General features: G+C 50.0%; 1 protein-coding gene across 3 annotated transcripts in view; it reads right to left on the bottom strand.

Annotated features, from left to right (window-relative positions):
• The window catches only part of RBM19 (RNA binding motif protein 19), a 107,989-nt gene extending 94,123 nt beyond the window's left edge, over nucleotides 1-13,866 (bottom strand). For all 3 annotated transcript variants that reach the window (XM_067550160.1, XM_067550161.1, XM_067550162.1), the window contains exons 1-13: nucleotides 13,746-13,866; nucleotides 12,122-12,304; nucleotides 10,847-10,978; nucleotides 10,556-10,594; nucleotides 9,807-10,029; nucleotides 8,758-9,047; nucleotides 6,705-6,785; nucleotides 6,279-6,357; nucleotides 5,340-5,411; nucleotides 4,152-4,352; nucleotides 3,264-3,394; nucleotides 2,622-2,743; nucleotides 1,925-2,021 (exon numbers count right to left, since the gene is read on the bottom strand). In XM_067550160.1, coding sequence (XP_067406261.1) covers nucleotides 1,925-2,021; nucleotides 2,622-2,743; nucleotides 3,264-3,394; nucleotides 4,152-4,352; nucleotides 5,340-5,411; nucleotides 6,279-6,357; nucleotides 6,705-6,785; nucleotides 8,758-9,047; nucleotides 9,807-10,029; nucleotides 10,556-10,594; nucleotides 10,847-10,978; nucleotides 12,122-12,304; nucleotides 13,746-13,781 — 1,686 coding nt within the window. In that variant the 5' untranslated portion in view covers nucleotides 13,782-13,866. The remainder of the gene's footprint in view (nucleotides 1-1,924; nucleotides 2,022-2,621; nucleotides 2,744-3,263; nucleotides 3,395-4,151; nucleotides 4,353-5,339; nucleotides 5,412-6,278; nucleotides 6,358-6,704; nucleotides 6,786-8,757; nucleotides 9,048-9,806; nucleotides 10,030-10,555; nucleotides 10,595-10,846; nucleotides 10,979-12,121; nucleotides 12,305-13,745) is intronic.
• Between the last annotated feature and the right edge of the window lie 1,756 nt (nucleotides 13,867-15,622).

Here is a 15,622-nt window from a genome sequence, read left to right as displayed (position 1 = left end):
AGTGCACTGGAAATTGCTTTACAGTGGTTTGAAGAACAAGTGAAGAAGTGCACAATACTGCAACTTATGCATTGCATGTACTGTAACTGAGATCTTCAGTTTTATGAACTCCTCAATCCCCAATTAGTTCAAAAAAGGATTCTACTGTACTTGTGCACTTAAGTTATCTCATTAGGTTTCAGAGTTAACACCAGAACACAGTGACCTGACCAGGCCACACCTTCAATTCTGTGCCATTCTGCCTAAAGCAACATTATATCAACCACATCCACCAGGCTCTCTTCACACAAGTGTTAGGAGCTACTTGTGTAATAAATAAAAGCATTCCAACTCTGCAGAATTCAAGTCATGTTGTTTGGATAAAGCATATGCAGGGAACCAGACCCAGCCCAGCCACTGGGTGCTTGATACCACTGCTCCGTAGTAATGAGAGGGAGACTTCACACTTGTCGCTTGTGACCTCAGTGAGCTATCACGCAGCTCTTCCACAGCAAAAGGCTGGTACCTGTGAACACTGAGCTCCAATTGTGCAGGCAGAGCCAGGAATTATTTTTGTTAAACAAACCTGCTCCTTTTAAAGCCTGAGCCGCCGGCTGTAAGACTCATTAACTCCTCCCCAACATATCCCCATTTAGCTTAGAGATCAGAGTAGAAACCACATGCCACATGTTTGAGAGGAGGGCTCCTGCTCCCTGAATTGGAGTCTGAGCCCCCCAGCGAAAGTTTGCCTGTTAACCCGTTTCACTGCTGGGATGTGCCTGGCGTCCTACTGAAGCTTCCCGCTTACCACTCAGGTGACCCAGATGCCTGGATATACCTTGTATTTCATTTAGCATTTAAGTGGTCACAAGCCACCTTTACAAGTGACCCCCCCCCCCCCGTGACGAAGTGGAGATATTCTTGGGGTTTTCTCCAAGTGCTGTGTGTGCGCCTCAGTTTCCCCCATATGTTACTCATGCATTTTGGTGATGAGACCCGGGTGTGTGATCACTGCAGAGGTGGATGGGCCTCCCCCAGCCATATGTATGCAGACAATAGCCGACCCTCCTCTACCCTCCTGGGTCAACCAGCCGCAACAGGCTGCGGCAGGCAAAGACAAGGAGGGGTGGCCACCTTGCCCTGTAAGGAGACAAAGGACTGGGGAGGGGCAAGGGGATTGGTCTGTGGGGTGGCTGGCTAGAAGAGCCAGTCCCCCATAAGGGGACTCAGGAGCAGGGCCTGAGAATGGGGCTCCGGGGCTCCCTCGTTGGTCGCTACTGTAATTTCGAATTAATCTGCTAACAACGTCTTTCTGTGCCGTGATCCTGAGAACTAAAAAACTCGTCTGATCTCCATGCTGGCTGTGAATCGCTTCTGACTGCAAGGTGGGCGCATGGCCCCTTTGGGGGCGAGGAAGGGCTCCCTGGGGTCCCATCCAGGGGGACTCACAAGGGGGAGTTCAGGCGGAGCAGGGGGGGTGAACACTCCGAGGCCAGATTCAGGAGGTAGCTGCGCTGGTGTGGGGAGACCCGGGGTGGGGGGGACAGACACCGAGCACTAGAGTCCTGACTGGCTGTGCCCCGAGCGGTTCCAGAGCCTGGTTCCCGTGGGACTCCGTCACACCCCCCATTGAGATGGACTCCCAGATATCACACACCTTAGTTATTAGTGCCGAGTTCAGACAGCAAGTGCGTTCACACTGTGACGGCTCCATTCAGCCAGAAGGGCTGAGAGTCTAGATGAAAGCCAAGAGGCAGTAAGAGCCATCCCAAGGACACATGTCCTGAAGGAAACGCAGTGCCTGGTACCAAGAGGCATGCTAAGAACCTTTGAAGAAAGACGCCCAAAGCACCAGCCAGTCCCTGCCTTTAAGCTGCAGACCAAAAAGTCCATGGACTGAAATCCATGGACTGAAATGACACTGCCAGTCTAGACTCCAACTCACATGGTCAAGCACTTGACTCTTGGTGGCGTTGTACTTCTCTGCGATTGCATCTGCCACAGCATTCGTCCCCATGAATAGCGCGTTCCAGTTGTGAGAGCTGGAGAGAGGAGGAAGAGAAAATAAAACAAGAGGCCTAAATCATCAGATCATTCACACCTTCCAACTGGTATCTGCATGAGTGACACAGAAAAGATAGACCCAGCTGGCGACCAGGATCACAAACTGAATGGGAGAAAGGGCAGAGGATAAAATGTGGAGGAGGATGGAGGAGAAGGGGAGCAAGTGGGTTGTACGTAGTGGGGGAGGAAACGGAAAGGCTGCATTTCAGTGGAGTAGGGCGTGCTTCACTCCTTCTCCTAAACAGTTCCATCACATTGGCTGGACTCTGTTTAAAAGCAGCTGCCAAAGCAGCCTGCCGCCACTGGAGTTAGGACACTGGATTAGAAGGACTGATCTGGTACGGCAACTCGTATGAGCCAAAAAAGCATCGCATCCCTTTTCTCTGGATGAGCAGAGTACAGAAAACGAAAAGATACTAGGACGCTAGAGCCAAGGAAGGGGCAATGTAACAGTCATTTGACTGGCCCATCCAGGAGAATCCACACGCATTTCAACTCTGGTCACAAGGGGGAATTCTGCAGTGAGTGCCATATTAAAACAAAAAGCTCTTGCTGTGTGACACCGCTGCCCTGTGTACCTGGCACTGCTTGCTTTGTCCTTGGATTCTTTCTGCTTTTTATAGGAAGAGGATCCTGCAGCATCTGGGTTCTCCCTTTCTTCTTTCTTTATGGTGGAGGGTAACACATGCAGCATCCTGCCCTAGGAGACAGAGACAGCATCACACCTACTGCCACTGAATGCACATTCCTGAAAGAAATAAACTCGCTGCCTCAAGGTAAGATGAACGAGTCAGGGCAGCGCTGCCACGCGAATCCCTCCCATAACGGCCTTTCAGCCTGACCTGGGAAGATCCCCCACTTCCTCCTATTCTGCCGCTCAAGGCTGGCATCAATGCGACTAACCAAAGCAGCACAACAGGGAGTTGGAAAGATCATGGAATGCCGACCTCTTCCCCTCTGGTAACAGCATCTCTGCATGGCATTGAGCCAGCGGCAGCTTGGTGTTTTCTGAATCCACCGGCCCATGGAAACTGGTGCTGCTACACCGCTGGGCTAGCCCTTCCCATCTGAACAGCAGTCTATTCCTCAGTGCGCTGAGGGTTATCAGGTGTCCCATTTAGCAGTGCCCAGTTGCACCACCGTAAGGATTATTGCCAGAAGGTCAAATGCTTATGACCACAACCCCCAACCTGACCATGCAGGTGAGTTACAGTCCATACCTGGAACACTTGCCCGTCCACTTCTGCGAAGGCCTTCACTGCGTGCTCGGGGATCATGTAGGTGATGAAGGCAAATCCCTTGGGTTTCTTGGTCAGACTGTCTATGGGGAAGTGGATCTCTGACAGGGGACCTGCAAAAGGCAAATCCTTCCCATGAGACATGCTCCTCTCCAGCATGGCAGAACAGGGTTCTGAGCTGGTGTCTTCTGTAGGAGCTCAGCTGACGGAACAAAGCCATGAAAGTTAAGTCACCTTAGCAAAAGCAAGGAGATCGGTGTTGAGAGATTCTGGCCCTGCTCAAGGGTTGACCACATGGATATGAAAACCTTTATATACAAAGTTGGTACAGGCCAGCAGTAATGCCAAATTCCCCCACATCCCCACTAGCAATGTGCCTCGATTCCCAGGGCTCCTGAACGTAAGCAACACGGCTTCTTGTACAGACTAGGCAACTTAACAGGCCAGCCAGATCTACCCGGGGCCAGAAAGGGAGGCAGCTCACCACCCAAACTTCTCTCTTCCAGTAGCACACTGGGACTCCATAAACCCTACTCAACCCTGAGCTAGGAGGAGATGTCCTGGAGGTGGAAGGGAATTCAACCTAAATGGCCTTTTCTATAACTGGCCTCCATACAGAGCTTGCCAGCCAGGGGTCAAACATGACCGTGAGTTTTTAAATGAGTTCCAGTCGTAAAGATTTAGTTTTTAAATGGTGCCCGTCCCTGCAGTATCTGGGCATCTGGCAGTCCAAGAGAGTGCCACAGCCTTGTGGATTTCATGGTGTCTTCTACTCCTCTCCGGCACCCAGATGTGCATTTACAGCCTGACAAGAAGATTAACCCTTAGATTGCAGGGGGGAAGCAGGAAGCTTGGAGCTCCCTTCCCTACCGTATTTGGAAAATATCTGCTCCAAGTCCTCCTCGGTGCTGGTGTAGGGGAGATTCCTGACAAAGAGCCTTCCCGACTCAGACAGGTCCTCCTCTTCCTCATCGTCCTTCTTCCTCCTTTGCCAGGGCTGGTCTTCGCCCTTGCGGGTGAGTTTGATCTTTGGCACACTCTCCTCTCGGAACACCTCGATATAGCGGCCACCTGCCACACAAAACGCAGAGGGGAACCTTACAGCTCAGACCTTCCAGAAAAATGAGTTTTTAGGTTTAAGACAAAGGAAAGACCAAGATACTCCTCACAGGTGTGTAATGGAGCTGGGGCCTAATACCAGGAGCTACAGCAAAAGTGCTGCCTGTTTACATGTCAGTTCTACGGTAGCTGCTTCTATGGTACCCATCTCAGTGTTACTGAGCATGAGACACTGGGACAGAATTCCTCATTTCTTGCCCACTGCTTCTCATCACAGAGCACTGAAGTGTTTGAAGATACCTGGGAAGAGTGTTTGAGAATGAGCTGGCAGCTTTTGCCCTCTAGAGCAGAGACCCCCCCAGGTTGTCATTCCCCCCCAATGTTTCTTGGAGGGAGGTGAAAGGTGCTACACTGACAGCCCTTGAGGTCAGAGTTCTCCATAGAGCCAGAGATACAGAGACAGCAGAGCCTGCTGCACAGCAAGCTTCATTTACATGGTCATGGAGGGACTTTAGGGGCAGGAAGGGGAACAGAGTTCCCAAGACCTAGTCAATCCTTGACCTCTCTGTTTAGACTAACAATTGAGAGAGAGGGTTTTGTGATGTGGATACTGGACTGAAATCCACCAACTTGGTTCACAGAGGCCAGCCAGCCAGTAGATGATGACAGCTTTCAGCCAGTATCAACCTGGGCCACAGTCTGGCCATCTACAGGCTGACAGCTCATTTATGACATGCTCTGCTCTGCAAACCCCATACTACCTGGTTAGGTTGTGACAGTTTAGCATTTGGTTCTTCAATGACCTTGAGCAACTGACTCAAGGTTCTAGATCATGCTCTTCACTTCTGGCCTGTGCGTTTGATCAACATCATTTCCTGCCAGAGCAAAATCAAGAAGAATCCACTTCACACTTCAGCAGCAAACGGGGTCTACAACAGAGCAACCCTGCACCCACGGACCCATTACAGTCAGTAACAAGGATCTACAAGCCACCCTTACCCATGTATTCCTTGTTTCGTTTCAAGGCTTTCTGCACTTCTTCTTCACAGTTGAAATCAACGAAGATGTAACCTGGAAGGAAATCAGGTTCAGTTGAGCACCACATGGCGTATGTGTGTGTGAGAGAGAGGGAGAGAGTGTGTGTGTGTGTACACACACACACACACGTATGCACACACGCATGCACTAACTAGCTAGTTCAGCACAATTTAGAGATGCCAGCTTCTTCTTTATTGGATCTCCGTAAATACGTGTTTATCTACTATTATACATTTACTCTGGGCTGAAAACAACTATATCAGATTTCAGACTGGAATGGATCTTTTATTAAAGAGAAATGATTTTTTAAGATTACTTTTGTCCTTGTGTGTGCACGCGAATGGTCTTAAACTGATTTGGCAGCTACCCACCAGGCACTCCACACACTTTAACAAGCCTCAGACTCACAAAGGGATAGAACATATAACCCCTAAGGTAATGAAAAGAAAACAATGCACAGTGGAAATACTCTACCAGCCCTGGAAACTCACTTTGGGTCCACCCACCAGCACCAATAACCACGACCCTGGTAGGTTGCAGGTGTGGTTAGGGTCTGAACCTCAAGGTAAAGGGCCTCTAATTGGAATTTGGTTAACAATTCTATAGAAGATGCATGAACCAGAACAAAAGCAATTTGCCATTTGGCTCTGCAGAACTTGGAGTTGTAGAAAGCAATAACTCCCAGGGAACAGACATGTAGGGAAAGGTGTCATAACGCCATTCTAAGGTAGGGAGATTGGAGCAAGCCTCAGGAACTGAATGTATGAGAACTGGGGCATATTGGAGTGATTTGGCACCACAGGTCAAGCAGATGGCAAAGACCAGTGCGGGAAAGAGCATTCCTAATGACAGACCTGCTGTCTCCAGCACTCACAATGCACAAACCCCCACAGCCAGTACCTGTCTTATTTCCATGGGCGTTTCTTACTATCCTGATCGCCACCGGCTTCAGGGGCAAGAGGAATTCTCGAACGTTTTGCTGCAAATAAAAGAGAGAAAAGCAACAATTTTAGTAAGTCGGGCAGGTTTCTGGGACCTCCTTTTGTAAATTTTATAAATACTGAGTAGACATTATATAAAGCTTCCATAAACAGTTAGGGACAGAGTGCAAGGGACAGTACATCCATTGCAAGCCAGAGTCCATCCTCAGAATGAACCAATTTACTGGAAGATAACTAGAAGCCCCTGCACAATATTTGCTGGTTTAAGTTGTTGACTGCTGAACTGTAGACCTTGGGAAGCCAAGGACCGTTGCTCTCTTCCTGTAGCAAGCACCATTCAAGCCCTAAACAAGCGAGCAGTAAGGTGCGATGGCAGGGCACCTACCTCAGTGACATTGAAAGGTGCTCCGCGCAGCTTCACTGTGTACGGAGTGCTGGCTTCATTGGGATTGGCCTGATCCTTCAGCTGGACAGAGGAAAAAGTGAGACACGAGATCTGAAAACGTCTCCTTGGCGAGAGGTTTAATCTGGAACAGTTGCCAGAGCAAGAGACAACCGTGGCCGGCATCATGGTGTAAAGAACTAGTATTACCCACCAAGCAGCGGACTGGGGAAAAGACAGAGTAACAGCTCACTCAGTCCAATCCCTCACACACACAGTCGGGAGCCTCGGATAGGGCAGAAACAGAGAGGGACAGCACTTCATCCCTTCCGAGAGCCAGAGGCAGGGCGAGGATTCAGTTCGGCTCTGAGATACTATGGTGACAGGCACATATCGGATATGAAAGACAGACAATCCCTGGACAGGAATCAGGGAATCCCACAAGCTTGAAGATGGGAGGACTGGGATTCACATAAATAGGTTACCCCTGGATCTCCACCCCATCTTTCGTATCCGCTTCTGACAAATAGATCTGGTTAGTTGGCAGGTAGCCAACCAGTAGGTTTTTCATGCCCTGCCTTAAAGCCACAAGCTTTCAGCCCTCCAGTGGATCTAACAGAACCCACATGTAGACAGCATCTGCCATAGTTCGGTCTGCAGCCCTCCGTTACCCCATTAGGTTTCTGCCTTATATAAGATCAAAGGTGTTAGCCTGCATGTATGTAACCAGTTCCCAGTTTCTGCCTGTTCCTTGCTCGGGTACTTCAAGACACAGCCTCTGTATTCAGGGAAAGTCACAGGCACCACAGTTTTCATGAAACAGCTAGTGATTCCAGGTGTCCAACCTGAGATACCTTAAAGGGCTCCAAATTTTGGAGTACACCAATCACCCGTCCTCTAAAATTCAGGTCTCTTCAAGGTATGTCAAGTCAGGCACACAAAAGCTCTAGTCACTTCTCAAAGTCTTGGCTAGCACATCTAGTCAGTTACAGTGCAACCTGGACGAGACTGTAAAACACAGGATTAAAAAATGATCAATCACGACTGAGGACAGCAATCCTGTACAAATGCCTTTTAGAAGTGCGAGGCCCTGGGCATCCTGAGACTAACAAGGCATACTAGTCAAAGGCAGCTAGTAAGATGGCTCCAACTACATCCCCAAAGACTTCAGAGTATCTGACCCAGCTTAATGAGCATCTAACAATGTAACAGTAAGGGAATATATCACTAAATTCCCTTTAAAGGTCAAATAATTTAACCTGCTTTCACATTTCTCCATGCGCTGCCCCACAACTTGAACACAACAGGGACTGATTTTGAGATGGCTATATGGAAAACGGCCCCTTTGAAACAAAATGTAATGGGGAGACAAAAAAAATCACAAGTATTTATAAGGCCCCCATTATTGTACTATCAGAGATCGCAAATACCCCTGTGAGGCAGGCAACTATTATCCCCATTGTATAGTGGAGGAACTGAGCCTCAGCCACATTAAGTGACTCTCCAAGTTCGCACAGGAAGTCTGTGGCAGAGAAGGGAACTGAATTCAAAACAAACAGTCCATGCACTGTTATATGATATCCAGGTTTATCTAAAATCAAGCACAGGCCAAAAATTTAGCACCTGAGTCTGGTACATCCTGAATGACTGCTACTATGATGCTTGCCTTTATGAGATCTCCCAAGTGAATGGGACCTTGTGCGCCTCTCCCCGTGATGTCCCCGTTCATGTCTGTGTTTCCTGGCAGCATTCTGCTTGCACAGGAAGCCTGTGGCAGAGAAGACACTTGAACCTGTCTCTCAAGTCCCAAGACTAATCACCGGGCCATCCTTCCTCTCTCAAAAAAAGCACCACTCCATTTAGGATAGACCTGGTGATTATTCATTGCAAAGCCAGTGGTATGAGAGGGACAGGTGGACACAAGTCATCAGATCTGGATCTCTCTCCCAGTAGGAATGGAGATGGACCAGAGCTGCCAAGTTCAAATCCAGAGTCAAGCTGCAGGGGAGCTGGCACCCAGAGTTACAATTCAGGCCCATCTCTAATTAGGTTATACCTCTAATTTTGCTCCTTTTTTCTTCATCCTCTCCACCACTGTCCCCTGCTTTTTGCTCTTTCCTGCCAGCTCTGCCCCTTTTTCCACTTGGGCACTGATAGTTTCCATGCTGCTGGGCTCCTTCTCATCCTTGCTTCCCCCCTCATGCTGCTCGCAGTCTATCGGGTCCTCCTCACTCTCCTCCTCCTCCTCCGAGGAAGATGAGGAATCTTTCACCACTTTAGATTTCAGGTAATCCATATCAGAGAGCTCCTTCCTGGCAGCTGTCTTTTCTCTGGGGCTCTTCTTGCCTGTCAGAGAGGAGAGAGACGGGTGTTAGATATTGCACACACATGCACACCTCTTTTCCCCGGCATGACAAATGGCCCGGACCAGTACGAGCCTCCATGGGCTGCTATGGGCCAGTTGCCCTGCTGCGCTACTGCAAGAGCAGACTCCCTATACACAGAAGAGGCACCAGAGGATGGCTCAGGTTCTGTATCCCATTACCAATCCCCTTTTCTCGGCTAGGGTCAAGTGATTATATCCAGCCATGGCTGGTAAGGCTGAGACGCTGTTACTATCCAAGGGGCTGTTAGGTGATATTGATTAGATGGTCTAGTGGTTGCAGCCCCACCCTCAGCAGAGATGGGTCCCATCCCAAAAGTCACCAGTGCAACTGGCATTAAACAGTCTCAGCAGACAGGGTTGAAACAGAATGGCTGCAGCATCCCAGAGGGATGAGGAACGGGATAGACTCACTTGGGCAGACGAACCAGGGAGTCTGCAGTTGGTTCCTCAGGTTCCCTGGAAATGGTCTGGGGGCCTTAACCTTTGTCACCCACACTCATAAAACATGCTGAAACCAGAGTTACTACGCAGTTTGTATCTCCTCTTTTGGGACATAGGGCTTGATCCTGTGAGGCGCTGAGCTACTGCAACTCCCACCAACTCCAACGGGATCTGAGGGCACACAGCATTTTCTAGGAGCTGCTCAGCACTCCGCAGGATCAGGCCCCACATCAGTACATCACTGAAGATGAGGAAGAGCAGCAGAGAGAGAAAGTTACTTTTGGTGCCTGTGATTTCTTGCTCCTCCTGGCGCTTGCCCCTGCCCTCCTTTTCTTCACTGAGACCCTCTGACTCATCTGAGTCAAAGTTGAGATAATCATCCACTGGCTTCGATTTCTCTGTCTTGGGCTCTTCTGCCAACGTGTCATTAGCCCAAGTGGCCACTTGCGTCCGTTTCTGGTGAACCACCAAAAATTCTCTGAATGCTTCATCTCCCTCCAGCTGTTGGGAAAAAAAACAGCACACATGAGTAGTGAAGGTAGACACAAGGACAAGTAGCCAAATTTAGATCAGGGCCACCATGTAACTCCTGGTAAGTAAGATCTCAGGGGAGGAAGTCTCTTTTCCTTCCTATAAGGATTACAGAATACATCAGAGAGCCATGGTTAAACCTCCGACCTCACCTGAGATGCTAATTTTAATGCTACTAATTAAACAAAAGTGCAGACAGTAACTCAGAGGCAGCAAGTGAAATTCTTAATGGCCTATTAAGTATTTTGCACTTCTATAAAACACCTTTAACCTGAGGATGTCAAAACACTTTAAGCAAGCACAGAGACAAGTCCAAGGTCACTATTTTACAGATGAGGAAACAAACACACCAAGGTCACATGATTTGCACAAGGTCACCCAGCAAACTGGGACTAAAACTCAGAAGTATTGGCTCCAAGAATAGGATTGATGTAGACTTTCTATACCAAGCCCTTCTCAAATGGACAATCCTCACACACTGCTTTTCTCAACTCACCTCTTTTAAGTTTCCTGTTGTGTTTTTTTTCTTTTTCTCCTGAAAGAAGGAAAACACACACTTTTCAGAAAGGCCTGTCTAAGAGATAGCAATGATCCCCATTATATAGAGTAGGAAAAAAGCAGAAAGTGCTTAAATGACTCATCTAAGGTCATAAGCATGAGTGGTAAAGCAGGAATAAGACATGGGAGTCCCGAATTCCAGCCCCCGGCTGCAGCCATCAAACCACATTTCCCCACACAGAGTCACTGATGTACATGTCTCATACCTGAGAAAGTGAGTGTAACTTACTTTCTTTGTGTCTGTGTGAGCTGGACTTGTTTTGGGCTTATTGGTGGGTTTCTCTGGTGCAGAAGGCTTCTGAGAGTGTTTGCTCCAGGCTCTGGGTTTCGATGGGTCACCGAATGATTTACAGAACTCTACCTGAAAAGAGTCACCAACAAAGAGCCCCCTTTACACAAACCCTATTTTTTGTTATTCCAGTTGCATTTAAAGCAGAAAGGCTCAGATGCTACCATGCTACGGGCTGGTTCTAAAACACCTGGAGAGTGAAAAATAGTTAACTCCAAGTGAGCATGCCTTTCAGAACCATCTGTTTATGGCTCTTCAGTGGAGGGAAGCCTGTAATTATTTTAATCATTTCTGAATCTATTCAAACAAGCTGTTCTGCTCTCCACTGTCATTCAGTGTGTTGTCTCCACAGAAACAAGAGAAAATGTAAACGTCTTAAATAACTTTAAGAAGTGTACACACAATTTTAGGGCTGGACAAACACAATGCCCAGAGATCTGAAACTTTAAATCAGCCTAGCACTGGAACAGCACTGCTGGAGCAAAGGATAGAGCAGACTAACTCAACTGATTAGATTTCTATTGCACACCTGAATCTGACTGCTGCCTTTACCATCAACCTGACCAAAACTAAAAAGCTTTACACCTGCCTTGCTCTGCTGGAAGATCAATTGATGCAAATCCTGGCTGCCTCTGCAGTAGCTCTCTTGGCAGAGGAACTGGTATGGTCCCATTGAATGCAGGGAAATAGGATGCTGAGGCAATGCCATGTTGATGAGGTTGCAGTACCCACACTGCAGATCCTCCTGTCCCCAACACCTGCATGGAGCTAGAGAACATATTCCAGCTACTGGGCCCAAGTAACCAACAGCTCCACATTGTGGCTTGCGGGGACAGAGGAAAGGGTGGATTTTATCTCCCACATATTTGCCCAGCACCTGGCCTGCTTATTCAGGCTGAACTCTAGGCAAAAGACTCTTTCCTTAGTGTGTAGCTTACATAGTACTTGTTCCCCGCACTAGCAACAAGAGACCAGGAATCTAACCTGGCTCCATGAACAGTTGCAGGGATGATTACAAACACAAGTCACTAGGATGCCTGATAATCCCCCCACACCAGGCTCCACTACTTAAGTATAGCCAATTGGGTTTAGTGAAGCTCCTCTCCTACCCTGCACACACAAACACAACTAATTGATCCTAAATTGTGAAAGAATCTCAAGTGGCAAATTTTTCCCAGAGGAAGAAAGAAACATTTGATTTTAAGGCCAACTCACCGTGATTCTGGCCATGTCTATGAAACTTTTGTTGAAATGGTTCATTGCCATTTGGGCTTCATCTTCGGACTTAAAGCCGATAAATCCGAACTTGCGGAACTTGCCATCCTTGGTGAATTTCAGGCTGCAATCAGTTAGCGTGCCAAAGGCTCCAAACAGTTTCCGGAAGCGATCTTCCTTCATCTGCAAAAAGAGGAGGGGCATCAGGGAGGCAAATTATTTATATCACATCAGAAAGGTGGTTTACAGACAAATCTCTGCACTGAACAGCTCACAATTAAAGTACACCAGGGCTTCATCTTTATGATGCCTCAGAAACTCCATGTTTAGGGCACCACAGCTGGAGCCCTAATCACCCTAATATTGAAGCACAGGGTATGTTGATAATAGCCAAATTCCCTCCCACTTTGCAAGGCAGTCCCATTGTCTCCATATCTGTCTGTCAGATCGCAAGATCTTCAGAGCAGGGGCTCTGTATCTGGTGCTTTGCAAAGCACAAGTATGCCACTGACCCAGAATAAACAGCAACAACCACGACTTCCACAACTCAGACTAAGGTTATGTCTGCACCTGTGGTTCTCAACCTTTCCAGACAGCTGTACCCCTTTCAGAAGTCTGATCTGTCTTGCATACCCCAAGTTTCACCTAACTTAAAAACGACTTGCTTACAAAATCAGACACAAAAAGACAAAAGTGTCACAGCACACTACTGCAGAAAAATTGCTTACTTCATCATTTTTACCATATAATTATAAAATAAATCAATTGGAATATAAATAGTGTGTGTCCCCAAAACCCGAGCCCCACCGCCTGGGGCTGAAACACATAAACAGCTCTGTGGGGCCCTGGGCAATTGCCACGCTTGGCACCCCCTAATACTGACCCTGCACTTGCAACCCCCCTAAACATGTCCTGCGGGGTTGAGAAACACTGAACTAGGCAAATATCTAGATGAGTTGATGTACCCCCTGGAAGACCTCTGCATACCCCAAGGGGTACACATTCCCCTAGTTGAGAACCACTGGCCTACACTACCACTTTTGTCGGGATAACTTATGCTGCTATGGGGTACAAATAAGCCCCCTGCCGAGCAACATAAAGCGGACATAGTTCTGTCAGCGGGAGAGCTTCTCCCAGGGACATAGCTACCACCACTCGTTGGGGGTGGGTTAATTAAGTCAATAGGAGAGCTCTCTCCCTTTGACTTCGAGCGCTTACAGCAGTGCACCGCTCTCTAGGATGCCGTAGCCTAAGAACCAGGCTCCCCCTGGCCTGATAGGCAGGGAACCACTTCACACCAAAAAGCCAGCACCACCCCCAACGTGTGCCCCCAACTCCACAACTTAGGGGCAGCCCGTAGCCCTTCTCCCTCCAGCCCAATATTGGAAACACCCCCGGACCAAAACCCTGCCCCTACCCGCCTCCAATACGGGAAACCTGCAGATTCACCTCTCCCCCCGGGCCATGTCCCCACTCGCCACCACATGGGGTCCCCCCATATCCATCCCTCCTCCCCCCAACCAGATCGACCCCTCCCCCCATTGGGGACCCCCCCCGGAGCTATGCCCGCCTCCCCCCAAGCAGGGACCCCGCGGCCACCCCCGGACACGAGTCCCGGACTCACCCCGCTCGGCAGGTTCTTCACGATGAGACGCGACATGACGGCGGGCGGAGGAGGCGCTGGCCCGGCCCGGCCCGGCTGCTCGGAGACGGAACCCCCGGCGCTCACAGCCACTCACGCCTCCCACTGGCCGCCGCCATCTTGCCCGCGGTCAGTCACGTGATTCGCAGCACGTCGGGCGCGCGCGCGCACACACACCCCGACACGTGCGAGTGAGGCGGGGCCGTCTCCGCGGCTCGTGCGGATACGCATGCGCGGAGCGGGCTCGTCGTTTTCTTCTTCCGGACTGAGGCTGCCGGGCAGTGCAAAGGGGCGCGCAGCAGGGGGCGCTGCAGCAGCGAGGCCGGCCGCGTGCGGGGAGGGGAGCTGGGGAGCATCTGGGCACATCTCTGCCCCGCTCTGCTTGCAACGGACTGGAGCCTCAGACCAGGCATGCGGGACTTCCCCTTCCCCCTGCAAACCGGAGCAGCGGTGCATGCACCCCATGCCCCGGGGGGAGAGTGGCAGGACTGGGGGGAACATGCAGGACTGGGGGGGGGCATCCTTCCAGGCAGGGCTGGGGGCACTGGGGAGCACTCCGCGTGGAGGGGTCCATTGCACCTGCCTGCACCCCAGCCTGGTCTCCGCAGCCTGCCACTCTCACATGCGCCAGAATCCAGTGTCAGAAGAAGCCTGGCTGCCCCTTGGCTTGTCTCTGTTAAAGTCCGTCACCAGACAGCGGGACCCCCCTGCCTCTGTCCCAGCCCTGCCTGGCGCTGGGGTGAGACGCCAACCCCAGCTCGCAAGAGCCAGACCGTCCCGTGGGACGGGTGTTTCGAGGCGGGGGTGGGTGCTCCCCTGGCATTAAACAAGTGTCTCCTCTTCCCCTTGGGGTCCTCCCCTTCCCTCCCCCCATCTCGCTTCTCTTTGGTTCTAGTCTCCAAGGGCTGAAATGCTTTTGTCCAACCCAAATTACTGGGCTCCGTATAGGTGTAACGGAGTGAGATGTAAGGGCCTGTCAGATGCCGGAGATCAGACTAGGTGCCCTAATGGTCCCTAGGGCCTTAAACTCTATTAAACTATTTGGGCCAGCTTGGCAGGGACCAAAGTCACTCTCATTTCCTGCCTGCTCAGTGGCTCTGTGAGGTGGTGATGAGTTGGTTGCATCGGTTCAGGTTCTAGTAGGGGGGAGTGTGATCTAATGGTCAAAGCAGGGGACTGGGAGTCCGAACTGGTTTCTAGTCCTGATTCTGTGATCTCATGCGAGTCACTCAACTGTGCACATTGGGAGCTGTGCCTCAGTTTCCCCATCTGTAAATTGGGGTTAATTATGCTTAGCCCCCTTCATAAAGCACCCTCCTAAGAAAAGGTCTACACAGAGAGGTGTAAAGTATTAGTTGTAGTACTGGCATCTGCATCACAGACACGCGAGTGGGCATTCACTGGCCATCCCCATAGAAAGGTTAAGAAATAACTGAGCCTAAAGCCTGAACTGTCGTATTACTCCTGCATCTCCAGGGAGGGTTGGAGGCTCTTCACAGGGGTGGGATGAGGGACGCACTGCAGCTGGAGCTGCTCTTAGTGCAAACAGAGAATGTGAGCCTGCAGGACTATCACCATAAAATCCCCTCCTCTCAGCCAGCTGTTCAATGACTCTCCTCACCCCTAACGCCCACCACCCTGGTGGTGGCCAAAGGAAGTTCCCACCCTCGGTTATTCCCCTTGGCCACGTCCAACCTCCCTCTGCTCATCTGCAAGGCCTCTGCCCTCTCCTTGGCCAAGTCCCTCTCAAAGACCCAGAGGTAGCACCTCAACTGGTGTAAACTGGTACAGCTCCATTGACTGACTCCACCCAGTCTGGCCCAAGCCTATACCTGAGCTGGCTTGTGCAGACGTTGCCT

This window comes from Emydura macquarii, unplaced genomic scaffold (assembly GCF_026122565.2).
Source record: "Emydura macquarii macquarii isolate MOO-44397 ecotype Brisbane River unplaced genomic scaffold, CSIRO-AGI_Emac_v2 contig_1254, whole genome shotgun sequence".
Taxonomy (NCBI): Eukaryota; Metazoa; Chordata; order Testudines; family Chelidae; genus Emydura; species Emydura macquarii.
This window is presented reverse-complemented; position numbering and strand designations above follow the sequence as displayed.